Here is a 27,700-nt window from a genome sequence, read left to right on the forward strand (position 1 = left end):
GAAAGAAGCAAGCAAGGGAGGAAGGAAGCAAGGGAAAGGGAAGGGAAGGGAAGACAAGACAAGACAAGACAAGAGAAGAGAAGAGCTGAAAAGCTCTCATGCCTTGCACCTTCTCTGTCCTGGCATCGTCCGTATGTCAGAGGAGCCCTGGCTTCTTAGAGCGGGGAAAGAAGCCTTACAGTGTGCAGTGCTACCGGGACAGCTTTGCTTGTAGCCTCTTCCAGGAAAATGTGGGTGAATGAATACACATGCACACTTTAGAATCATGAGTTACAGATCCTTGAATCTGCATCCATTGCCACGGGTTTCTTCTTTGACCCACTCCATTCTATACCTGCCCATTCTTTCACAGCAAGAACTTGGGCTACCCAAAATGTTAACATTCTTCCAAACCTGTATATTTCATATAATTTCAGAACAGCTTCGCCCACAACACTTCATAACCAGACTCACTGAAAATTCAGGAATTGTGTAGAAGCTCCTCCCCTTTTCACACCTGCCTGAAGATACACATTTAAATGTCTTCAAAAGTCACTTGCAGAATCCAGGTTTCCTTCATTGGAAATGTGTTGCCAGTTGAAATACAGCTGGGTTCATTTATGCTTTTTTTTTCCATTCTTGTTGAATTTTTTTCCTGGTCTTGCTGATCTATTTTCATTTTTATATGTAACATATTAGCATAGTTTCCCCAAATCAAAATTACATTACCAGGGCGGGCACTGTAGTGCTATCCCATAGGGGCACACACCCGAGTACCAGTTGCTTTATTTCTGATCCAGCTCCCTACTAACGGCCTGGGAAAGCAGTGCAAGGTGTCCACATGGGACACAAGTGCTGGAGGTGGAGGCGCAGCCTACCACGCCAACAACACTGACCTCAAGCTCAGGCAGCATACGCTCACATGGAAAGAACTCAAGTGATGACCAACACTCAGACTTTAAAAAGGGGGAAACCCTGTATTATCCTACAATATGGATGGATTTTACAGGAAGTATTGTGAATGAAATAAGTAAGTTACAAAAAAACACGACTCCATGATTCTGCTTAAATGGAACACAGAGAGCTGGCAGAGTTTCAAAAACAGGAAGTATAACAATGGTTGTCAGGGGCCGTGAGAAGGGAGAAAGGAAAGGTTATGTCCAATATGTAAACAATGCCAGTTTCACCAGATCAAAGCTTTTTTATAAGAGTTTTTTTTACAAGTTTTAAATTTTACAAGAGTGACAGACATGGTTGCACAACATTATGAATACATTTAATATGCTGATAGTAAGGTTTACAATAAGTATATTTTAGCAGAGGAAAAAAAGGAAAAAAACATGTAAAGAGACAGTGTGGTTGGAGCAGAAAATGATGAAATAAACCATGTCACATGAATTTCAGTGTTTTTCACCATTCCTATTTTTTTTAAAGATTTGTTTTATTTTATTGGAAAGTCACATATACAGAAAGGAAGAAAGACAGAGAGGAAGATCTTCTGCCTGTTGATTCACTTCCCAAGTGGCTGCAATGGCTGGAGCTGAGCCAATCCGAAGCCAGGAGCCAGGAGCCTCTTCCAGATCTCCCATGTGGGTGCAAGATCCCAAGGCTTTGGGCCGTCCTCAACTGCTTTCCCAGGCCACAAATAGGGAGCTGGGTGGCAAGCGGGGCTGCTGGAATTAGAACCAACACCCATATGGGATCCTAGCACGTGCAAGGCGAGGACTTTACCTTCTAGGCTACCGTGCTGGGCCCCACCATTTTTATTTTAAAATGATTGTTCTTGTACTTAGTAATGTGCAGTCTACATGAACAGAGGGTTAGGAGCTGTTATGAGTTGCTGTGGAAACGCTTCCCAACAGTGGAGACATGGACAGTCAGCGAGTCCATCATCCTACTGTTAGGATAGTTTCAATTCTTTCACTGGGAGTCCATCTCTGGTCTGTATGCACAGAGACATACAGCACTTTGTCTCCATATCTGAACATATCGTCTCTGCTACACTTCCATTATATATCCCCTAAAATATAGAACCAGTGAGCACAGTCCACATTGGTGAAAACAGTAAGTTTTCAATAATGTGAAGTAAACAAACATGCCACAAAAATAAAAATGTATCACAAGAGTGGTGAAGACAGGAATGAAAAATCTTTTTGAAGGAAGAGATGCCAGTGTGTGACTCTTGCGGTGCTAGAGGAATTATAATGAATAACTAGAACTTCATTATTTATGATATGTAGCAAGACAGTGTTGAAGAGGACATTTACAATCTCAAGTGTTTACAAGCAATCCATCTCTTATGGATGATCAATCCATGAACCTCAAGAACTTATTGGGAGAGATACAGATAACTAGCAAGTGCAAAAAGATAAGATTCACTGCAAAAATAATTCGATTTGACTCTACAAAACTGTATATGAAAATAAACAAAAGCCAAAAGGAGATGAGCAAAACAACCCCTAGACATACCAGCATGGAGATTTTCGATGGAAGTTATCTTATATTAGAGCAAATATTTTTTTTAAACAAAAAAATCTAATCACCAATAAGATGGAATTTAGACATGGGGACCCTGGCAGGTAACTGTTATGAGGGTGGAGCTTCATGAACAAGATTGCTGCCCTCCCGAGAAAAGGCTGAAGAGCTTACTGGCACTCTGTTGTTTAAGGACAGAGCACAAATCAGCAGCCCGACACACGGGCTTAGGCCCTTTCCCAAATCTGACCATGTGGGCACTCTCAGGTCCCTGTCAACCTCAGCGCACAAAGAAAGAAACTGCTCTTTTAAAACAAAACAGAAGCATTCCCCTGAGAGACAAACTCAGACCAGTGCCAGGCAGTCTGCCCCTGCTATTCCATTTGCAGTATTCCCTCACCAACCACTTTTAGTGAACTTCCAAGTGTTGTGCTTTATTTGTTCTTACACGTATTTTGCAAGGATAAGCGAGCATGGGTACATTTTATTTCACCTTCTTTCTTAAAGGAATAAATGTATTCTTTTGCACTTGCCTACTGCATTTCATATTTCTTGGCTATCACCAAATAAAACTAATCTAAGCAGCCGGCACAAGTTCCAAATAGAGAAACTGGAATGGATGGATGGCAAAAACAACAGGACTCCCAGTGCCGCAGACGCTTCAGGAGATGTGAATCCTTCTTGCCTCTTGGAGGTAGATGGATTCTGTCTCTGCCGTCACCACTGAGCTCAGGAGTCACTGAGCTTCAGAATTTTTAAGTCTACAGTCTTAATCAAATTGGAAAAATAAATCTTTTTTTTAAGATTTATTTATTTTTGGAGAATTAACATGGCAGGATAGGGTAAGGACATGTTTAAATAGACAGAGAAACATTAGCCAATGTGAAACAGAGACGTCACATTCCAGCAAAGGAGGGAGGACACAATAACAGCAGAGGGGTACCTGGAGACTGACAGACACAGGAAGGAAGCAAAAACAATGGTGTAGTGCTTCAGTGACCAATACCCCAGTGGGATTCAGCGAGCAGCAGCTGCAACTCCACCAGCAACAAGGTGGGAGTGGGTGTTAACGGGGAACTCAGGTTAACCCAAAGAACTACTTGTCCTGCTGGTCTGTTTGAGTTGACCAGGAGCAGAGACAGAGCAGCAGCTCCCAGATGGCCGGTGCGGGAACAGGGGTAGATTTCACAGCCCAGTCTGCCCCCTAGAGCTAAATTGGGCACCATTTTGTGTAGGGAGACTAAGACTGTGGGACAGGACTGCACATGCACTGAGTTGGCAGTGAACTCATTTCTGACTTAGTGAGCTGCAACAGCATGGCATCCTACGGGTTCTACCCAAGATAGGTCCAGGTAGCCCTCAGACCTGAAGGCCAGCAGATCAAAAACTCTAGTAGTGGCACATCAGGTACTATTTTATACAGTGTGGAAAAACTTTAAGACTGCAGAAACAACAGTGAGCTGCACATTTGCTGAGCTGGGAGTGAACTCACAGAGCTCAGTGCATTGTACTCGTCCCACATCAAAACTAATACCAACTTTGGCATCATATGGATCAAAATAAGTCAATTTGGCCCTCAGACCTAATGGCAAACAGGTTCCAGCAAGACTACCACCACCAACAACCTAGCTATATAGGACAGCTGGTGTCACCCTAATCCTGGCACCTGCTTGAACCAAAAGTGAGAGAAAGGTTTTACAGACAATGGTCCAGTCTCAACATGGAATCATAGGAGGTGGAGAGTGATGAGCCAGGAGCTGGGGCTATAGAGACCATGGTAGAAGTCAAACATTAGAACCCAGACCTGGCACTCGCTGGAGGGAGTGACACAAGTGACTATAAACGAAGAGCCATGAGCTAACTGCAATAAGTAAAGTCAAATTGTAGACCTGTGGGTGACACAGCTTAGAAACCTGCCCCAAGCTAAAGAATCTGGTAACTAGACGTACCATGACCAAAAGCAAAAGAAGAGACAAAGGCACAGTGAATATTACTGAAGACTCCCCTGCAAAGGAACAAAACCCTTTGTCAACTTCAGAGTTCACTGAAGAAGACATTGAGAAAATGAGGGCCATAGAATTCAAAACACTGTTCCAAAGCTTCTTATCAACAACGTAAAGCAGGCATTCATGGAATTCAAGGAATCTGTCACAATGGAAATGAATTAAATGAAAACCGATATATCAGAAATAAAGAATACTATGGAGCAAATGAAAAGTGCAGTGGAGAGTCTCCAAAACAGAGTGAAATTCTTGTATGTTCTAGTAAGCACAGGGCCAGGCACAGTCCATTGCCACGATCAGCTGGTGGTTGCAATTGCTGGGTTGGTTCTGCTCTCAGTCCCAACTTGCACTGGAACCAATGGGTGTTGCAGTCCAGCCTGGTTCTGCCCAGCACGTACTCGACCCTTTCATCAACCAGGGGGGGCTGCAGCCCAGTTGGGGCGACCCACAATAACCCCCACCAGGCCCGCCCCCTACCCTGGCCTGCCAGCATGCATAGCACACTAGTCCAGTCTGTCCCGCTTCCCATTTGGCTCCTGTACCTGTCAATGGGCATTGAAGCTTAGTTCCCTGCTGGACTCAGAACCCTAGCCAAGAAAAGATAGAGGACAGAACAAATCAGTCAACCACCTCAGCTATATGTTGGGCAGCGAAATACTGGGCAAATGAAGACTCTATGATGGACTGTGACAATCAGTGGATTCTTCAATGACCTCATCGAGCTGGGAGTGGTGAGACTGGCAGTGATCCATAACTGGAGAACTATTAAAACCACTTGAGCAAGTATCTCAGAGCATGCCCCACATCCGGGACTTTGGGAGGGTGGGAAACTGGGTGGGGCTTCTCTCTCAATATCCCCCTTTACCTCAGATACAAGAAGGAAACAATATGGACATAAAAGTCTTACCCACTTCCCTGTAGCCCCTGAACCTTTATACCGTAATTAACTATGTAAAGATTGTCAACAATAAAAATAAATAAATAAAAAAAACATAATGAAAGAAGCAGAAGAAAGAATCTCAAAATTAGAAGATATTTCCTGTCACCAGGGGTAAACAAACAAAAAGCTGGAAGCAGAGCTGGATCAAGCTTAAAAAAAAGTACTCAAGAACTGAAAAACACTCTTAAAAGGCCAAATAGGAGTTATGGGAATCCCAGAAGGTGTAGAAAGATAAGCTGGGTTTAAAAATGTGTTTAATGAAATAATAAGGGAAATTTTCCCTAATCTAGAGAAAGAACTGGGAAACAATATGCAGAAGGGGCACAGAATTCCCAGCAGGCTTGACCAAAAGCGATCTACACCAAGACACATGATAATCAAGCTCTCTTCTACTGAACTTAAGGAAAAGGTCCTTAAATGTGCACGTGAAAAAAATCAACTGACATATAAAGGAACACCAATTAAACTCACAAGAGACCTCTCACAGGAAATTCCACAGGCCAGAAGAGAATGGAGTGACATATTCCAGATTCTAAAAACAAAAAGTTGTCAACCCAGAATAATGTTCACAGCAAAGTTTTCCTTTGTCTTTGAATGAAATAAAATTTCTCCACAGTAAAGTTAAAAGAATATGTGTCTTTAAAACCTGCCCTACAAATGATTCTTAAAGATGTTCTCTTGACAGAGAAGAGGAATATCACCCACCAAAATCAAAGGCAAATGTAAAGAACATCCCAGTAAAATGACAACAGAAGACTAAATCAATCATTGAACAAACCATTGCTAAATGACAGGACCAAATTATCACCTGTTTATATTACCCTGAACGTAAATGGCTTAAACTCAATCAAACGTCATAGATACTTGACTGAACTAAAAAAACAAAATCCATCTATTTGTTGCCTACAGAAGATACATCTCACCAGCAAAGATAAGTGGAAACTGTATCTCGTGGATTTTGATATAATTTCAATTTAGTTTCATCTCTTCAAACACAATTTCTCATTAAATTCTTCAACGACTCATACATCATTTTCTTCAAGAAGGTTCTTGATATTTTTTTTTCATTTTTTCAGCTCCATGTTGGGCCCAGAAAAAGAAATCTTTAAACACTTCTATGTCCCTTCTCCAATGGCATATTTACCAGGCTGCCTCTAGTTGTCCCAAAGTGCAATCATGCTCGGCTTACTTTCTAAAATTGTTTTATCTCTGTGTTGTACTTCATTGATATTTTCTTTTGTAATGTTTAATTTCCTGTTAATACCATCCAGTAGGTTTTTCACTGTAGGTAAGATAGTTTTCATCTCTGCAAGTATGATTCCAGACTGATTTATACCTCCCATGTCTCATTTCTGAACATACGGAATATAGCTATCGTAACTGTTTAATGGTAATAGCTTCCTAATTGCTAATTCTAACACCGCATAAATTCTGGGACAAGTGCAATCAACTTATTTCTATTCTCGTTATTTTCCTCCTGCTTTGCATGTCTGGTAATTTTGACTGGAAAGCAGACTGTGAACTTTATTAATGATTTGCTGGATCTTTTTCTCTTGCTATAAATCTGAGTTTTGTTCTCATTAATACAGGCTAGTTACTTGGAAACACTTTGGTCTCGGGTGGTCTTGCTTGCTAGCATCTGTTTGGCAGAATTTGAGCACAACTGATTCCAGGGTTAGCAATTCCCACACCACAGAGGCAACACTCTTGTGTATACCCACCCCAGATGTATGAACCACGGGCTTACCAGGCCAGCTGGCAGGAAGAGGCACTACACCAAGTTTGGTATGTGTCAGACAGCAGGCTTTGCCATTATCTTCCCAGGCTCCTCTCCCAGCCTTGAGTAGTTTCCACATAACATATGTGCTCACCACTCCACTGGAGGTTTACTGGGGGACCCACAGAGAGCTCCAGGTTTATCCTGTACAGCACGCACTCTGTCCCACAAACTAAGGCCTTGATGGCCCATGACTCTCAGCTCCATCTTTTCAATTAAAGGAGTCCCTCAGGCTGTACCAAGAGTCCCCCCAACCCCAACCAAGTGGGGTTTGGCACTCCGTTTTGGCATTCCGGTAAGGCAGCCACAGGCCCCACCACCTTGCTTCCTGTGTCTCATGGATAACTGCCCTTTGTTGCAAACATCCAGTGTCTCCATCTATTGTCCTCTAGGGGGTTCATGTCAGATGCTAGGTTAAGGCCTATCCCTGAATCCCAGCTAAAACCAGAAGCATCCATCAAAGAAAGCCACAGAGAAGATAATGACTGCTTACCTGATTAATGTGTCATCATCTACAATGACCAACCATGCTATTTTGTCATTGCTATGATTTAAAAATCTTTCCAAAATGGCAAACGTCTTTCCACAATGACCTAATAAAGAAGAAAATATAAAATGCACTATTTTCTCTGTAACACGTAGACTTCACTGTGTTCATTTACTGCAGTTTTCAGATGTTATAAGAACATGGATATTACACATGCCTTAATAAGTTCAAACTTTAAAAACCAGCTTTCTCTAATGCTCACAGATGGGGTCAACCAGCAGGAACTCGGAGACCATCAAGTCTAAGCCATTCACTTCACACGTGAGGAAACAGAGAGGTGAGAGGACTTGCACAAGGATACCCAGAATCACTTGATCTACAAGAACCAAGATAAATTTCTCCACAGAATGAGATAAACAGCTTGCCACTTTTATTGCTTTACTTAAAAAAAGAAATACAGAACCACAGAACAAAAGAAAATGCAGCAAGAACACTGGGTAAGAATTAAGATGGACAGAAGCCTCTGAAAATGAGGTGTTCAAGTTTCCACTTGTACTTCTTGAGATTTAAAATAAAACAAAACAAACAAACGAAACTCTTCACACAAAAACCTGAAGAGAAAAGCAGATGTATTTCCAACTACCTATTCATTAACACATTAACACACATGATAATGTATTCTGCACGTTAACTCAATTAGAAACTGGTTAAGTGCTACTTAGAGGTACAAATAAAGTGAACTAAACTAAGACCTGTGAGGACAGCAGCTTTGTGTGGGGAAGAAAGGCAACCAATTTTGCACATTTCATTATGGCCATGATGAATGACGAAGGGATGAAAATGCTCCTGGGTCTGATGCCATGACTCAATTGGTTAAGCCTGCCCTTTCAAGTGCTGGGATCCCATCTGGGTACTGGTTCCCATCCCAGCAGCTCCACTTCCCATCCAGCTCCCTGCTTGTGGCCTGGGAAAGCATTAAAGCATAGCCTAAAGCCTTGGCACCTGCACCCACATGGGAGACCTGGAGAAAGCTCCTGGATCCTGACCTCAAATCACCTCAGCTATGGATGCTACAGTCACTTAGAGAGTGAACCAGCAGATGGAAGATCTTCCTAACTGTCTCTCTTCTCTATGTGAATCTGCCTTTCCAACATACATAAATACACATATACATATTTTTAAAAAAAAGAAAAAGAAACCCTCCTATCCAGCTCTACCATAACGTCACATGCTCAGTACTAGCAATGTATATTCCCACAAATGCACAACTCCTTGTTTGCACCACAATGCTCTTATTGTGCTACAACCAGCCTGTATCGGTGGGAAAAGATGTTAAAAGTGTAAAGCAGGAAAAAGAAAATTTACATAAGCTGAAAATTATACCAATGAGATACTTTGGTTTTGTCCTAATTTAGTATGTTTACATAAAGAGCATTTTTGTTAGTATTTATTTGCTTGTTTGAGAAGCAAAAGGAAAACAGAAAGAGAATTCCCATCCACAGATTCACTTCCCAAATACCAGCAGCGGTCCCTGGCTGGGGCCAACACTGTGAGCCAGGAACTCCATCCTGATCTCCCCTTGGGGTGGCAGGAACCCAGGATCTGGGGTCATCGTCACCACTGCTGCCCAGGGCATGCACTGATGGGAAGCTGTTCTCAGGAATGGAGCAGTGCATTAGCTAAGACTTTCCCATACAGAAGGGGGATGGCTGAATGACTAAGCCAAACAGCTGTTTCAGGATGGGCATTTTTAATAAGTGGAGTTGTAAGAACTGAGGACTCACCTCTCTCCGTATTAGGAATCCCCAAATCCACAGTGGGAATGGAAGTTTCTGCATAGTCACTATAGTATTCAATGAAACTTGCCTCTCTCTCCCAGGTCTGCTTTACAATAGGTACTGAAAGAAAAATCACAGGTGACAATCAGTGGCACAGTTCTATAGGGAAACCTTGAAACAACACAGCAGCTTTGCTTCAATCCTGAGAAATGCCAACATTACTTGCTGGTGACAGCTCAGGGCTAAAACACTCTTCATGAAGCATTTTTAAAATATATTTATTTATTTGAAAGAGTTTGAGAGAAAACAGCAGAGACAGAGAGCTTTCATCCACTGGTTCACTCTCCTAAGTGCCACAACAGCCAGGAAGGGCCAGCCTTCAAGCCAGGAGGTTGAAACTCCACCCGGGTCGTTCATGTGAGTGCAGGGGTCCAAGTACTTTGGCCATCCTCTGCTGCTTTCTCATCCATTACCAAGGAGCTGGTGGAGCAACCAGGACCTGAACTGGTACCCATATGGGATGCTGGCATTGCAGGTGGCAGTCTAACCCACTGCCCCACAATGCTAGCTTCATTTTTAGAGGCACTGTTTCAGTATTCCTGGAGTCAAGAATTTACTATTCTTGGTGATAAATAACTTTCTCAAAACGAAAAATTCTCTAATTATACTGTTGTTTAAAAAAAAGATTTATTTTTATTGGAAAGGCAGATTTACAGAGAGAAGGAGAGACAGAAAGAAAGATCTCTGTCCACAGACTGATTCCCCAACTGGCCGCAACGGCCAGAGCTGAGCCAATCCAATGCCAGGAGCCTCTTCCGGGTCTCCCACATGGGTGTAGGGTCAAGGCTTTGGGCCATCCTCCATTGCCTTCCCAAGCCACAGGCAGGAGCTGAATGGGAACTGGAGGAGCCAGGACACCAACCAGCACCCATGTGGGATCCCAGCACATGCAAGGTGAAGATTTAGTTGCTAGGCTATTGAGCCAGGCTCTGTACCGCTGTGTTTAAATTATTTTTTCTCCTTCTCCAATTGGTTATTTCATCTAACCCAGCTTCAACATTTGGACAAGTATAGATTACTTCTAAGCACTGGAGTATTTCACATGGTTCCTGGCTGAGATACAAGCTCATCCCTCTGATGGCAGAGGTGGAAGACCTCTTCAAATAAAGCATGTCCTTACTTGAAGGACTTAACAGGACTACCTGATCCCATGAACGACCAGATCTTGTCACTGAATCACTATATGACTGCTATTTGGGCCAGAGCCACTAGCTAAGCTTCTGCCTCTGGTGCCAGCATCCCATATGGGTGTTTCTTAATGCCCCAGCTGCTCCACTTCCAATCGAGTTCCCTGCTTATGGCCTGGGGAAGTAGAGGAGGATGACTGAAGTCCTTGGGACACTGCAGCCACATGGAAGATCCAGAGGAGGCTCCTGGCTCCTGGCTTCAAATTGGCTCTGCTCCAGGCGATGCAGGGATTTGGGGAGTGAACCAGTAGCTGAAAGATATCTCTGTCTAGTTCGCATTCTCTATGTAGTTACGCTTTTTAAATGAAAATAAGTCTTTTAAAATACGACTACTATTGTGTTGTATTTTTGAAAAATGTGGAAGAAACAAAAGTGAGAAATGTTGCAGACTTTAAAACTCTATAATTAACAGATATATCAATTCAAACAACATAACTTCCTGAGTTTTTAAAGTTTAGAAGCTCAAAAGTAGTTCTGTCTGCATGCCTGACAAACAGATCATTATTGAATAATAACTCACCTACCCAAATATCCAAGTAATTACTTTGTTCTGTGTTTTTAAAAATTACTGCCTGCATATCTGAATTTTAAAATGAGGTTTCTGTTTTTGCCCTATAAAAATTATCATGTTTAGAGTTCATACTGTGTTAAGAATCGTAACTCTGGGGCTGCCACGTTGGTGTCAGCAGGCTCATTCTCTGCCTGTGGTGCTGGGCATCCCACATGGGCTGCTCCACTTCTGATACAACTTCCTGCTAATGATCTGTGAAGCAGTGCAGGATGATCCAAATCGTTGGGGCCTGCATCACCCATTTGGGAGACCCAGAAGAAACTCTTGGGTTCCAGCTCTGGACTGGCCCACCTCTGACTGAAGCAACCATTTGGTGAGTAAATCAACAGTTGAAAGATATCACTCTCTCTGTAATGAACTTTCAAGTAAAATTAAGACAGCTTTTGAAAAAAAAAGAATTTCAACTCTGATGAATCAAATCTTAACTTTTTGAAATCTTATTAGATACAGTCTTTTCCAAAAATAAGTTCTATGCAACACTGTTGCTATAATGCAAAACTTAAGCAATTAGCTATAAAGCCAGCAAAGTTAGAATGCATCTCACAAAACCTGTACATACAAAATAAAATGTGAACCATTTCGTAGCACATTGTTCATCAGATATTAAGAATGAAGAACAGCTATGAATTCTGGACATTTGCTAAAATTATCACCAAATTGCCCATTAAATATTATTGCTATCTATATAATGTCATTTTTTCTGAAATCATAGATAAATGGATAATTACAGAGGTTTTTCCTTGTCAAAGTGGTCCGAGATACTTTAAATTAAAAGCTAATGTCTGGGGCTCAGCAGTGTGGCCTAGTGGCTAAGGTCCTCGCCTTGATCCCATATGGCCGCTGGTTCTAATCCCGGCAGCTCCACTTCCTCTCTATCTCTCCTCCTCTCAGTATATCTGACTTTGTAATAAAAATAAAATAAATCTTTAAAAGAAAAAGCAAAAAAAAAAAATCAGTTTTAGGAACCTCATTGTTCTACTTTCTAATTTCAGCACAAAGAAAATCTACACTCTGGCACGGCTGTGGCAATTAGCTTTGCATGTCATCAGCAAGGGGATGTTTCCCAGAAAGAGTTCCCAGCTATCCACAGCCCCCAAAACCTCAGTCACAGGCATAAAGATCAAGAACATAACTCAGGCTGCAACACAGGACCTGCAGGCTGTGCAAGTTACGCTTCAATTTCCTCTCTTTAACTAATTTTTTCCCCTAAAAGTTTTATTAAACAGCACTGATGATTCTTCTCAAGTCACTGATTTAAATGACACTAAAGTCAAAATCGAGTGTGAGCTTGGCTCTGACTGTTCTACCGACCGGCCTTTAAACACTGGAAATAGAAATTTTACAAACGGTGATAAATACAGTATGTTCTCACGTGATTTGTTCCCCAGCAACAGGCATAGTGTATAAGAAGAAAGTGGTCAATAACAAGCAAAATGGGAGCTCTCGGAGTTCCAATAAACAGCCTAGGACTATTTCTCAGACATCAGCTTAAAGGACAGTTGAATTCATAATGTCAATTGTTCCTATGGTATAAGACCGGTACTATCAATACCAATCTTCATAACCAGGCCATTTGCAGATACTAAGGCATTGGGATGCTGCAACATCTAAGGCATTCAATAGTTTGTATTGTTTCTCCCTTCATCATAAAAAAGAATAAAAAACTAAGGAAAAGTCTTCCATACCAACAGTTTAATCTATGTCTTCAAATAAGGGTTAATTCTGGATTAACTAAACTTTAAACATATTTACCTTTTTTCATTAACATTGTTTTAATTCTAAACTAAATTCATTCTAATATTTGTAAAGCATATTACATTATACTGAAGTCTTGTGTTCCTAAAGATATTAAACATTAACAAAACACAAGGGTACTTTTGAAGGTTAGTGGGGAACGGAATTAAAATATAAATTGATTTTGGTCCAAATAATTTGCAAAGCCACAGTTTTTCTCATAACATGCATTTTCCATGTTTTTGAGGACTCCCTTCATATTTCAATGAGGTAACATGATAAATTATCTTGCTGTCAATCAAGAAAGACCTAATTTCTACCACATGATTAAAAATGAGAGTAGGGCCTGGCACGATACCATAGTGGTTAAAGTCCTCACCTTGCACGCGCCGGGATCCCAAATGGGCGCCAGTTCTAATCCCGGCGGCCCTGCTTCCCATCCAACTCCCTGCTTGTGGCCTGGGAAGGTAGTCGAGGATGGCCCAAAGCCTTGGGACCCTGCACCCATGTGGGAGACCTGGAAGAGCTTCTGGCTCCTGGCTTCGTATCGGTTCAGCTCCAGCCGCTGTGGTCACTTGGGGAGTGAACCATCAGACGGAAGATCTTTCTCTCTGTCTCTCCTCCTCTGTATATCTGCCTTTCCAATAAAAATAAATAAATCTTTAAAAAAAAGAGTAAACGTTTACTTTAGGAAAACTTGTCATAGGATAACTTCACATTGGAACAAAGTAAAAATTTTACTACAAAATTTCTAACTGTGTGGATGGCATAAACATTTCTTAGAATTTCGTAGACTCAAAACCAAAATGTCTCAGTACAAGGTATAGAAACATGCACTTTTACCCCTGGTAAATAGGGTAAAGTTGTCTCAAATTACACAGGAAAAATGAATTCAACACCAGAACATTTTATAAATGTTCAATCAACCAAACCTGAATGTACTACACAATTGTTTTGATTGTTTTGCTATTTGGGGCTGGCAAGCCAATCTTTTGTCTCAGTGAGTAAGTCAGTAACTCCAAAATAAAAGTCTGACTGTACCTCTCAACTTTTTTTCAAAGATTTATTTTATTTACTTGAAAGGCACAGTTAGAGAGAGAAAGGTAGAGACACAGGGGGATTTTCCATCCTCTGGGTAACTTCCCAAATGGTCTCACAGTCTGGACAGTGCCAAGCCAAAGTCAGAGGTAAGGACCTTGCTCCAAGTCTCCCACATGGAACAGGGGCCTAAGCACCTGGGCCATCCTCTGTTCTTTCCCAGGTACATCAGCAGGGAGTTAGGAAGTGAAGCATACAGAACTCAAACTGGCACCCATATGGGATGCTGGCACTACAGTCAGCAGCTTCACCTGGGGTACCTCAGAGGCCAGCCCCTGCTCCACTCCTGCAGCAGTTAGACACACAATTACAATAGACTGATGCCTCAGTTTAAAACTGGGTGGCGTGGGCATCTGGCCTCACAGTTCAGATGCTTAGAGCTTGCATCTCAGTGCCTGGCTCTAATATTAGCTCAGGCTCTTGGGAAGAGCAGACCCTAGGAAGCAGAGAAATGGCTCAGGATAATTGATCCCTGCCACCCACAAGGGAGACTGATTGAGATCCTGCCTCCAAGCTTCAGCCACCAACCCAGGGCCTCTATGGGCATCCCTGGAGGGAACCAGCACATGGGAGCTTTCTTTCTCTGACTCTCAAATCAATCAAATTTTATAGGAACAAGATTGAGCTGCACCTAAGATTGAAAAGCATCCCTTCTAGGTGCTCTCAGCCAACAGTGGAAGGCGATCTGTTAACACTGAAGCTACTCAACAGCCAGGGAAAGAGAAATGAGGCAGCACTTGACACCTGTCTCTCATCAATCATTCACGTGATCACCTCGCCTGCTTCCAGTGTGCGGCCATCCATCTGGCTGCACTTCCACGCAAGCCCTGCCTTTTCAACAAGCAGAGTGTATCGTGGTACCTGAGCTTCTTTTATCAGAGTCCACTACCAAACGCTCCTCTTCATGTGTTCAGATCCACATCTTGCAGACAAATCACAGCAGTACAAACAGGTTTTTTCTTTTTTTTTTTTTTTAAGCAGGAATAAGGTGCTTATTCGTAAGATATCAAGAAGCTGCGAGAAGGGACTACAGGCTGAGCAAATAGCAATTTAAGCTCTTCAATTAGAGGGAGAGCATCTCGCAAGCCACAGTGTGACGGACAGCAACAGATGCTGTGTGCAGTGAGACTGGCCCAGGAGCGGGCTGCATGGTGAAAGGCTGCTGAGGAAAAGCTGAAGGCTTCCTGACAGCTGCACTTCCACAGAGAAAAACCTCAGCCCTCAGGGAAAGTAATCAAGCTTGACATTCTTTTCACACCATGATCATATACGCTGTGCCCAATGTGCCAACTTATAAGAGGGCACTTACAAGAGTTCATGGGAAATGGAATTAAATGCTATATTTGGGTGCAAGAAAATTTTGAAATCTGTGGATGCCTACTTTTAATACTTCAAACATGAAGACAGTTCCTCATGTGTTAAAAAAAAATATGTATATATATTTAGTTAATTATTTGGAAGACCACAAAGACAGATTGATACAATCAAAGAAAGAGATCTTCCACCTGCTGGCTCATCCCCTCAGTTGACTCAACTGGGGCTGTTCAGGTTGAATTCAGGAGTCTGGAACTCCACTCGGACATCCTAAGTGGAAGGGAGGCAGAGGCAGGTGCCCAAGTCCACGGGCCAGCTGCTTTCCTAGGTGCATCAGCAGGGAGCTGGATTAGAAGTAGGATGGCTGGCATCGCAAGCAGTGGCTTAACTTGCTTCACTTCAGCCCTACGTTGCTTTTTTTTAATCACTGTCATTTGCCCTTTGTTCCCATAATCATTCCTACCAGAGTGCACAAGGAAAAGAGAATAAGACAAGACACAAAGTGCATGTAGTCTGCTGGACTGCAACTCTGAGGGCTTGCACAGGAGTGGAAATGGGAATTCCAGCCCTGTATGTATAGGATATCAAGAGTTTCGAAAGCCCCTTGCTGCTGAAAATGAAAAGCCACTGGCCAACTCTTCACTGACCCTGAGGTGATCAATACAAAAATCAAAGATGATTTGTCAAGTTTTAGGTCTGAAATACATTCAAGGACATGTTAGCTGAGACAGAAAAAGCAAGAGATGTAGCAGCCAGAAAACCCAAGTGAGTCTTGCCTTCTCTACTGGATTTGGGCCAGCTGTGCATCAGCATTCTATACTCTGCTTCCTCTATAATACTAAGTGAGCAATAATAATGTCATAGCACAAGAATTTGCTGGCAAGGTGAACCTACATGATCAAATGTATGCATGCATGTTCAAAGATGATACCAGAAAATGTTCATTAAAAAACAACCCTGTAACAAAATAGGCAAAGGAAATGAACAGACATTTTTCAAAAGAACAGATTCAAATGGCTAACAGACATGAAAAGATGCTCAGGCTCCCTAGCCATCAGAGACATACAAATGAAAACCACCTTGAGGTACCACCCAACTCCAGTAAGACTGGCCTACATTCAGAATTCAGCTAATAACACCTGCTGGCGTGGATGTAGGTAGCAAGGCACCCTCCTTCACAGCTGGTGAGAGTGTAGGTTAGTACAACCACTGTGGAAATCAGTATGGAGAGTGCTTGGAAAATTGAAAATAAACCTGCCATATGACCCAGCTACCCGCTCCTAGAAATATACTCAACAGAAATGAAATCTGCATATGAGAAGGGGATCTGTAATCCTATATTTGCAGCAGCACAATCTACAACAGCAAAGATATGGAAACAATCCAGATGTGCATCCAAAGAAGAGTGGTTAAAGAAACTGTGGTTAAATCTACTCCATGGAATATTATTCAGCTATTACGAAGAATGAAATTATACCATTTACAACAGGCAGTCCCAACTAGAGACCATTATGCACAGTGAAATGAGTCAATCACAAAAGAACAAATACCATATGTTCTCACTTATAAAAGGAAACCAACATGGAAAGTGTAACTTCAATAATCCAATCCATACTGTTTTTTGGTTGGTTGCTTGCTTTTTTGGCTATATTCCATGTGTTTTGACGTTTTTTTATTTCAGTTTTGTTTATTCCAAATAATTCCTTTTCTCTTGTCGAATTCATCACTGGTTCATGAATTACACAGTGGCATCATTTTTCCCAAGAGACTTTTGTGTTTCCTTTTTGTCACCCATGTGTCAGTTACTCAGTGGCACATTTTTTTCATGGTGCTGTAATTTGTCGTGGATGCTGTTGTGGTGGTGGTGGTTGTTCTAACTCATACCAGTTGTTGGCCTGGCTTCATGGCTTCTCAATTATGGAAATGTATAGTGATGGAGTACTGGGGTCTATCATATACAGATGTGGGGGACTAATGCAACATGCATCCCTGCTTTCAGACAAAACAGATTCCCAATAAAACTGTTGGACATGTGTGGACAATGGGATGCTGGACTGCCTGACACTGTCCGTACCAACAATGTCAGGGTACACTTACTAACAGAATTATGATTCCTTATAAAGGACTACACTGTTGTAATAAAATGGGAAAATCTGATGGGGGATGGGGGTTTGGGGGGAAGCCCAGCCTATATGAAATTATACCACATAATTCAGAATTCAAAATAAAATACATTTTTTTAAAAAAAAGCACAATGGCATCAGCATGGTAACTGATATGTGGATCATCCATTCTCTGGGCCAACTGGTGACTGAACGCTCTCCTAAGCCTGTGACTTCACTCCCCCAGCCTTAACTATGACAGTTGCAACAAGGTCACTAAATTTCTACTGCCTCCTTGGCCTTGCTTTTCAAACGTACATATCCAAGTTGAAAGACACTGAAATGCAACAGAGAGCCTCATACTGTTCTTGAGTCTCACATTTCAATGAGCACACAGCCAAATAAACAGGAGCTGATCGAAGCATTCGGATTTGGAACAAGTGTTCTATATTGCTCAGGGGGACCAGCATTGTGGCCCAGAGAGCAAAGCCACTGCTTGCAATGTCAGCATTCTCTTGTGGGTACTGGCTCCTGTCCCTACTGCTCCACTTCAGTTCCAAGTCCCTGCCGATGACCTGGGAAAAGCAGTAGAAAACAGCTGAAATGTGTAGGTCCCTGCCACCCCCGTGGGAGACCTGGATGAAGCTCCTGGCTCGTGGCTCCTGGCTTCAGCCTGGCCCAGCCCTGGCTGATGCGACCATCTGGAGAGTAAACCAAGAGACTACAGCTCGCACTCTCTCCCTCCCTCCCACGTTCTCTGTAGCTCTTTCAAATAAACAAACAAATCTTCTCTTTCTGTAACTCATATAAACCAATTAATTTTTTTGGAAAAATGCTAACAGGCTTTATGATTTCGTCATTTTTAAAGATCTTTGACTCCAATTCAAAAAGAAAGCATTTCACAGATACAGAAAAGACTACCTCAACCTTATACAATATAGGAAAGCAAAAAGCTAGATTATTCAATGTTACAATAACACACTTCGTTTTAGTCTGAAGTGTATGAAGCACATCACTGGGGAGGGCTCCTAATTTTCCTGTGTCCTTGTCATTTGTTTCAGGGGAGAAGATGTCACCACTACCACCAGTGCTAACACCAGGATTATGAACATAATCACCACTCTGAGTGCAGCTTCACAATCAATTAAATCAATGCAAACACATCTGCTTGCTGTAAACTAAACCAAAGAAAAAGCTGCCTTCTCCCCCAAGAGCTCTTCTATAAAATTTTTGTTGGGCCCGGCACTGTGTCCTAGTGGCTAAAGTCCTCACCTTGAATGCACCAGGATCCCATATGGGTGCCAGTTCTAATTCCGGCAGCTCCACTTCCCATCCAGCTCCCTGCTTGTGGCCTGGGAGGGCGGTCAGGCACGGCCCAAAGCCTTGGGACCCTGCACCCGTGTGGGAGACCTGGAGGAGGTTCCTGGCTCCTGGCTTCGGATTGGCACAGCACCGGCCGTTGAGGAGTGATTCATCAGACAGAAGATCCTCCTTTCTATCTCTCCTCCTCTCTGTATATCTGACTTTGCAACAAAAATAAATAAATCTTTTTAAAAAGTGATTTTTGTCAAAACATCCCACAAATATCTTCTAGATTATAAAAATAGCTAAAAGAATATTGAATATTGACTAAACTTAAAACACACAAAAATTGTATTCTAAACATTGTATTCTAAACATTGACTCCTTTCGGTTTTTTAAAGATTTACTTACTCTTATTGGAAAGGCAGATTTAGAGAGAAAGTTATTCCAAATGGCCACAGTGGCCAGAGCTAAGCCAATCTGAAGCCAGAAGACAGGAGCTCCTGTGGGTCTCCCATGTGGGTGCAGGGTCCCAAGGCTTTGGGCCATTCTCTACTGCTTTCCTAAGCTACAAGCAGGGAGCTGGATTGGAAGTGGAGTAGTTGGGACACAAACTGGTGCCCATATAAGATCCCAGCATGTACAAGGCAAGGATTTTAGCCACTAGGCAATCACACCAGATCCCCTATATTGATTCTTTTGTTTGTTTGTTTAATTGTTATTTTGAATTTTTAAATTTTATGGTACAATTTCGTGGAGACCAGGATTTCCACCCCCACGCTCCCACCCCACCAACAGATTTTCCCCATGTTGCTACAATAGTATAGTCCTTCATAAGGAGTCATGATTCCATCAGTGTGTTATTTAAGTGTGTCCCGACACTGCTGGTACAGTCAACGTCAGTACAGCATCCCACTGTCTACACATGCCCAACAGTTTCACTGGGAGTCCATCTTTGATTTGCAAGCAGGTATGCATATTGCATTGTATCCCCACTTCTATACTAATTCTTTTTTTTATTGTTATTTGTATTACAAAGTCAGATGTACAGAGAGGAGGAGAGACAGAGAGGAAGATCCTCCGTCTGATGACCCACTCCCCAAGTGACCACAACGACCGGTGCTGTGCCGATCTGAAGCCGGGAACCAGCAACTTCCTCCAGGTCTCCCACACGGGTGCAGGGTCCCAAAACCCTGGGCCGTCCTCAACCGCCTTCCCAGTCAACAAGCAGGGAGGTGGATGGGAAGTGGAGCTGCTGAGACCAGAACCGGCACCCACATGGGATCCCAGGGCGTTCAAGGCAAGGACTTTAGCCGCTAGGCCACGGTGCTGGGCCCTATACTAATTCTTAATAGTGTATCAGGAATCCTTGCCTAAGGAACATACATTTATTTAAGCTAATTTCATAGTATGTGGAACTCAAATTTACTGTTTCAGGCAAATATGAAAGTTTATAGTCAATGGGCTTTTTCCATCAGACGTCAGGGTGGGCATCTGGCCTAATGTTAAGATGCCAGGTGGAACACCCATCCATGTCTCACTCCAGAATATCCATGTTCAATGGCTGGATCTGCAGCTCCTCATGCCAGCTTTATGTTCAAGTGTACCCTTTGACAGCGTTAATGGCTCAACGAATGGCCATTCACACGGGAGCTGTGGACGGAGTGCCCAGCTCCTGGCTTCCATACTAGCCCAGACTTTACCTCTACGGACATCAGGGGAGACAACCAATACATACTTTTCCTCTCTCTCTTCCCGCACCCCCAACTTCAAAAACATAGAATATCACTGAAGCTTAATTTTTGTTGAGTCTCATAATATTCTTTTATTTGGAATGTATCTTCCCCTTCAGAATGCAATCTGTATGTATGGTGTTATTACATAAAATACACAAAGGAAGTTCCCCCCATAGCTCCAGCGCATGAAAATGACAGCTGCTTGAGAAATCTCTTCTACAGAAATAGCATACCCTTGGTAAAATCAACAGTCTTTTCATGGAAAGAAAAAAATTAAAATATGTGCTAAAATTAGAAAATGCAAAAGACTGCCTAATTTTCAATTTCAGAAGTGTTGCTTGAAATAAGGTGAGAAAAGAAATCGTGTCTATTTATACATAGAATGAACTTTAAAAAAAAAAAAACAAAAACATTATCACCCTCAGTGAGCACAATTCTGTAATGACACCCAAAAACCTGGAAACAACATCCATGGGCACGGCAGGGTTCTTCTCCAAGAAGCCAACAGTTTCCAAGGCAGCTTTTCCCTCTCTCCAATACACCGATGGGTGAGCAAATGTGTATCTTTAGCAAAACATAGGAACAGACTTCAAAAGAGCACTCTGCTGCCTCCTGTTACCTTGAAATCCCCTGGAATACTGTTCAGAGGGTTCAGCAACCACGCACGCTGTAATGGGACACTGTTTCACCAAATGGATAGCTACTCACTCCTCTCCCAGACTGCTAAGGTGGAGCTCTTCTACTTCCAATTGAAAACACAGCTGTAAACAGTATTCATGTCCCAGTACAAAATGGTCCTTCCTAATTCATCTTGGTAACCGAAGTGGTATCATGAGTAGAACTACTTTAAAAAAAAAAGCCAGTTTTCACTTTGACATTGTATGGTCATTCTTCCCTGTCTTGAATGTATCTATCGATTGTACTTTCTCTCAAAAGTTAGCACGCATTTTTCAAAGGTTCAATAAAAACAAATAACCCAAAACATACTTCTGTCGCTGTGAAACTTCTTGCATGTTTTCACTGCCACAAAAATATCCTCCTTCTTCACTGGCTTTCCCTTTATAAAAAGGAACAAATGAACAAATATTAATCAGCATAATCTTCATACCCACAAGACACCTCACATGCTTGAGAGTTCCGATCAACCGATTTCAGGGACTTCAGTCCTATATCTAGTGTGGATAAAGTAAAAGAACTGCAGTTCTGTGGCTATCACAGCTGCTTAGGGCAGCCAGCCCCAGATCTGCCTCCCAGCTCTGCCCTTTACAGACTTTTTGTCATCTTGACAAGTGTCTAAAACTCTTTGAACCTTACTCCACTCATTTAGCAAGCAGCAGTCACCCCCGGAATGCCGCTGTTGTGACTACAATTCAGTCAGCATACAGTAAGTGACCAGTCAATGTTACGGGCCTCTCTTCCCAGCTGCTGAAGATTGTGACAGAGAACAGGAAGCTGGGGTGGGCGGAGATGTTTTAGTGCAGAATAAGAAATGACTCCCTTTTCTGGGCCTGGACGTTGAGCATGAAAGTATTTTTAGGACTCCCTCTGGAACCCCTCCTCTCTGGACTAAGTATAGTTCGTCTTCTGCCAAAGAAGGAACAACTTCAAACACCCTGGGCAGGGAGAACTCAGGAGCCCATGGTGACCAGGCAGATGAACAGGATGCAGGGAGGGACTTGTCACCCACCCAAGCCCAGGAGAAGGGGCTGTCCCAAGCCCTCTATCATCCATCACAGGCCTATAATGACAGTCCAGCTCTGACATCACTGGGGCTGGCTGTAGGGCCAGCAGGGGAAAGTCTAGAAACACGAGCCTCCCCAGCAAATTGCACAATCCTGACAGATTCTTGCCCAAGGTTTGCATCATGCTGTATTGTGACAATTCTTCTTTTATAATGGCACAGAGAATTTTGTGTAGCTGATGAGAAAAAAGCCAGCTTACAGGATGGGGAATGCACTTTTCGCCTACAAGAGGGGGGGACTGTGAATAATTTAGTGAGTTCTGGGTCATCAAACCCATTTTGAGGACTGGATCAAGGCCTTTCTGTGAGCTCTGTGTAGGCAACTGTAAAATATTATGCAAAATAATGCACATTTTTCTTTGATCTCCAAGGAAGGTTTTCTTCTTTTACTTACACAAAGTGGTAGAAAAGAATGGAATGTGGTAGCACAATTGGAGTTCACACCATCTGTACAAAACTCAGGCACTCGGGTAAGGGCTGGTCCACCTCCTTTGTCCCAAATGTAGAGAGCAATCTGCCATGAGAGAGGAGACAGCAATGAAGAAAGAACTTGGTCAAGGGAAGCACGAGAGGAAGCAGCACATATCCCCTAGATACTAGACTGAAACATGTTGGCTTGTCCATAAAAAAAAAAAAAGGTTATTCTATTTAGGTCAAGTCTGTTACTGATAGTAAACAGTCAACCATGAATCAACATTTTGACTTCAACGCATTCCAAAGTCACTGATAAGCAATTTCAGGGGAGAACACACTATAAAATGTCAGAGGAAAAGACAAGGAAGGAAAAATTATCATGACTCTGATGTCTCCACAATGTGGTAACTAAATACGCTGAATCGCTGACCCGCTGCAAACACCGAAAGGTGCTGCATAAAGTATCTTCAAAATCATTAGACAGGCATCACGATGTCTTATATTTACACCAATCGACAATAGCAAAGACATGGAAACAACCAAAATGCCCATTGAAAGCAGAGTAGATAAAGAAACTGTGGTATATCTACTCCATGAAATACTACTCAGCCACTAAGAAGAATGAAATTCTACCATTTGCAACCAAATGGTCCCAACTAGAGACCATTATGCTCAGTGAAATAAGCCAATCTCAAAAGGACAAATGTCATATGTTCTCTCTGATATAAGGCAACCTTCATGTAAAGTCAAGATATATACATACAAGTCAACACGTATGTACATACATTCATGTAGAGAAACTGAAGACTAGCATGCCGAGACATGAAGATACATTTCAGTACACATATCTACTTCCAAATCAAAGATGGACTCCTAATGAAACTGTTAAACCTATCTTGACACTAGTATGCTGGACTTTTTATCACTGTCTATGCCTACAATGTCAGGACACACTTAAATAGCAGAATGTTTGACTAGCAACTGTTTTTGAAGGACTATACTACTGTAATAAGACAGTGGAAATTAGCAGGAGGAGGACTAATGGGGAAGAAGCAGGGGAAATCCCTGAGCCTATGAAACTCTATCACAAAAAAATAATTATTTTTGGGCCCGGCGGCGTGGTCTAGCAGCTAAAGTCCTCGCCTTGAAAGCCCCGGGATCCCATATGGGCGCCGGTTCTAATCCCGGCAGCTCCACTTCCCATCCAGCTCCCTGCTTGTGGCCTGGGAAAGCAGCCGAGGACGGCCCAATGCTTTGGGACACTGCACTCGCGTGGGAGACCCGGAAGAGGTTCCTGGTTCCCGGCATCGGATCGGCGCGCATCGGCCCGTTGCGGCTCACTTGGGGAGTGAATCATCGGACGGAAGATCTTCCTCTCTGTCTCTCCTCCTCTGTGTATATCTGGCTGTAATAAAATGAATAAATCTTTAAAAAAAATAATAATAATTATTTTAAAAAGCAGAAATCTACTAACCGAATGAATAAGTAAGTGAGGCAAGGCCAAAGAGAGGACTTCTTAACAGAAAGCAAGTTAAGCACAGCTACATGCATCAACACAGAGGTGTCTGAGATTAGATTATATTCATTGGATGATTCTGCTTACAGAAAGTCAAAAGAAGTAAACTACATAGCATGCTAAGGAGGCACTCATTAGTTAGAAGGTCTGAAGAAAAGTAAAGAAAGAAAACTCAAGAATGTGTTCACTCCAGGAAGTTGGAAGGCGACCCCTGCCCAGTAGCAACGTACAGGTGATGCGGAACATACTCTGACCTTAAAGCTAGGTGGGCTATCTAGGTTCTGTTAACTGAGCTCTGTACCTTGCACATACACAGATATTCTTCTGTATGTATCACATGCCCAAGAGACCCTACACCAGAGCTTTTCTCTCTCTCTTTTTAAAAATATTTATTTACTTACTTATTTGAAAGGTATATAGAGAAAGAGATCTTCCACCATCCTTGGCTCATTCATCAAATGGCTACCATGGTTAGAGCTAGGACAGGATGAAGCCTGATACCAGAAGCTTTTTCTAGGTCTCCCACATGGGTGCAGGAGCCCAAGTGCTTGGACCATCCTCTGCTGCTTCTCCCAGGCACATAAGCAGGGAGCTGGATCAGAAGTGGAGCAGCCAGGACTCAAACAGGTATGTAGGCTGCTGGTGTCATTGGCAGCAGCTTTACCTGCTTTGCCACAACCCTGGTTGCCAGAGCTAACTTTTCATTTAATCTATCTAGGTAAACTCTGGTCTCCAACTGGCCAAATTTTTCCATTTTGTAGAATATTATAATGACTTTTTTTTAGACAAGTATATTTATCTCCGAGCAAGTTATTTCATCACTTAAAGACATGGCAGAAGTTAAAACTCTGATGTGTGTGTGTCTGTGTGTGCATGCTGTCCAGTCCTGGAAGGCTTCCAGCACCACTAGACTACATTCAATGTTAAGGTTTCCTTTGGTGTCCTATGACCCAGATTCCTACAGAAAGGAGACAATTTTAGGCATCAGACATGCCTCATGAATGAAATGCAAAAAGAAGACTTCTCAAGAATGACTTGGCACCAGTTAACGATGTAACACCAGCCACCAGTCAGGGTAACTGGCAACAGATGTCCACCAAATGCCAACAGAACCAGGGTGCTGCGGGCCGAGCTGTCCTGCCATGGCAGCCTGCTCACAACCAACTGGCTCATTTTGCTTTGCAGGGCCAAGCAGAGACAAAAGATAAAGGCATGTGTCCCAGTTCATCGAGGCTGCCACAACAAAATAAGCAACAGGACTTTCTCTCCCACAGTCGCAGAGACTGCAAGCCCATGTTCCAGTGCCAACTGACGCCAGGTTCGCTGAGCAACTGCTTCCTGGTTCATGAGCAGTACCTTCCTGCTCTAGAGCTCTTTGATAAGGATACTAACCCCCTTTAGCAGGACTCCACTCTCATGACCTGATCACCTCCCAGAGGCCCCACCTCCAAAAATTGCCACATGGGGGATGCAGGAAGCTGGGGAAGACACAAACCTTCAATCTAGACTCATCCCACAGCACCTGTGCAACAAAAACACCAGACAAGACCAGAAGTGCTGCCCCTGACACTTTTGCGCATGTTTATTTTTGTAAATTCACCTCTGGATCCATCCATCTAGCTCAAAAAGAAGGAATTAAGAATCATAAGATGCAATTTCTTCCAATACTCCTTCTCCACCAACATAACATAAACTGAGCCTAAAATAGAAGGACCTACTTCCCTGAAGGGCTGAGAAATCTCCCCAGGGCACAGAGGATGGATGTGGCTGGGAACAAATGCACTGTAAGGGAACACAGGACACTGTTTATAACAAAAGACATGATTTCTAGAGGAATAAGCTTTTAATCAAAGCATGACATACCTCATGTTTTAAATCAATAGTGAAGTCAGACTTTAGAGCTTCACTCTTTAACCTCTTGGCGAGCCTAGAAAATAGAGAAAATCATTTTTTAAGCAAAAATAGTGTCAAATAGGAGCAACATATTTTGAGATTTTCTAACACTGAAAACAGACAAAAATGTAACTATCAAAGTGAAAATAAGAGTATCACTTCCTTGAAGGCATGAATTATAAAAATGCAATGGTTACTGGACCAGCCAGTGAATGCAAGCCCTGCTGCTGTCAACACAGCATGTATTATGTCAACATCTGCCAGATAATGTGAAACGCAGTATAAAACCATACAACACCACAAGGCACCTTAGGAAAAAAAAGACCAGGATATCTGTTTATTCCTGACAATCCTGGCACTAAATGCAGAGAGGAAAAAAAAAAAAGAGGAAAGAAAAGGTATGCATGGCAAAGACACAACATTGCTACGTCTCATCTCCTGCTTTGAATAACCCTGACAGTGACATTCTGAGAAGGAAAACCATGTAATCTGGGAGAGTACAGCTCTATTTCCAATCATATTTTCCTACTTTAAAAATGGGCATCCTTCCTTTGTAACTAAAGGCGCCCATCCTGAACATGCCTAGAGGGCCTTGCCATTTCTCCTAACACCCACTGCCATGTTAGCACCCACTTGCACACCCTCACACCCTCCTATGCTCTATGTTGACCTAGCAAGCCTGTACTCAATCTTGGCTTAACAGACTTCTTCATGGCCAAAGTCAAAGGACCATCCTCTGTGAAACTACTCCAGATCTGCTCACTGAAAGACATGCAGACTCCTTTGCTTCCAGCTCTGTCATGTGCACATCCCTCTCTGGTTGCACTTCCTTTCCATCACCATCATCATTCCTGGCCAAAATGAGCACTCAGTGAGTTCCCCAAAGGGATGAGGGCAAGTTCCACTGCAATTCCAAGATGACTGCAGTGGAATTCCGTACTAATCCTCATCAGTGAAATAGACATGGTCTGTATTTACTGAGCCAGAGACTGGAACAGTCATTGCAATTCCAAACCTCCTAACATACATTTTAAGTATGAAGAAATATTAGCGATTATAAGAATTTTAAAAACCTCTGAGTTTGTAATTATATTTTAGTCTTATTCAGCTGTAAAAACAATTCTTTAAAAATTCACTTCTTAGTGTATGGCAGTGGTGTGGTTAACAAGGCTTTGAAATCAAAAGGTAAATAGAGAGGTTAACAGATTAAAAAATACAATTAGATAGGAGGATTTAGTCCTAGAGTTCTATAGCACAGTCTTATATGTACAATAATTTACTGGATATTTCAGAATAGTTTGAAAGAGATTTTCAATGTTCTCAACACAGAAAAACAATAAATGAGGTAATGGATATGCACATAACCCTGATATGATCACTACACACTGGATACATACATCAAAATAGCACACTGTACCCACAAATGTATACAATTACTATATGTCAAATTCTCTTCTGATTCAAGAGAAAAAGACAGATGTGATTACAATTTATGTTTACTTATAAAGCAGTTGTCTCATGGTAGACACTAATGGCGGCACAAATAGAAGTCCCATGTGGTACTGTAGTAATTAATAAACAGTTGGCAGGAAC

General features: G+C 42.3%; 1 protein-coding gene across 1 annotated transcript in view; it reads right to left on the reverse strand.

Annotated features, from left to right (window-relative positions):
* B3GLCT (beta 3-glucosyltransferase) overlaps positions 1–27,700 on the reverse strand; it is a 116,963-nt gene that overhangs the window by 19,851 nt on the left and 69,412 nt on the right. The window contains exons 8-12 of the mRNA XM_058670898.1: positions 26,078–26,141; positions 22,679–22,798; positions 21,531–21,600; positions 9,446–9,559; positions 7,668–7,767 (exon numbers count right to left, since the gene is read on the reverse strand). Of these exons, the coding sequence (XP_058526881.1) occupies positions 7,668–7,767; positions 9,446–9,559; positions 21,531–21,600; positions 22,679–22,798; positions 26,078–26,141 (468 nt within the window). The remainder of the gene's footprint in view (positions 1–7,667; positions 7,768–9,445; positions 9,560–21,530; positions 21,601–22,678; positions 22,799–26,077; positions 26,142–27,700) is intronic.

This window comes from Ochotona princeps, chromosome 12, assembly GCF_030435755.1.
Source record: "Ochotona princeps isolate mOchPri1 chromosome 12, mOchPri1.hap1, whole genome shotgun sequence".
NCBI classification, from domain to species: domain Eukaryota; kingdom Metazoa; phylum Chordata; class Mammalia; order Lagomorpha; family Ochotonidae; genus Ochotona; species Ochotona princeps.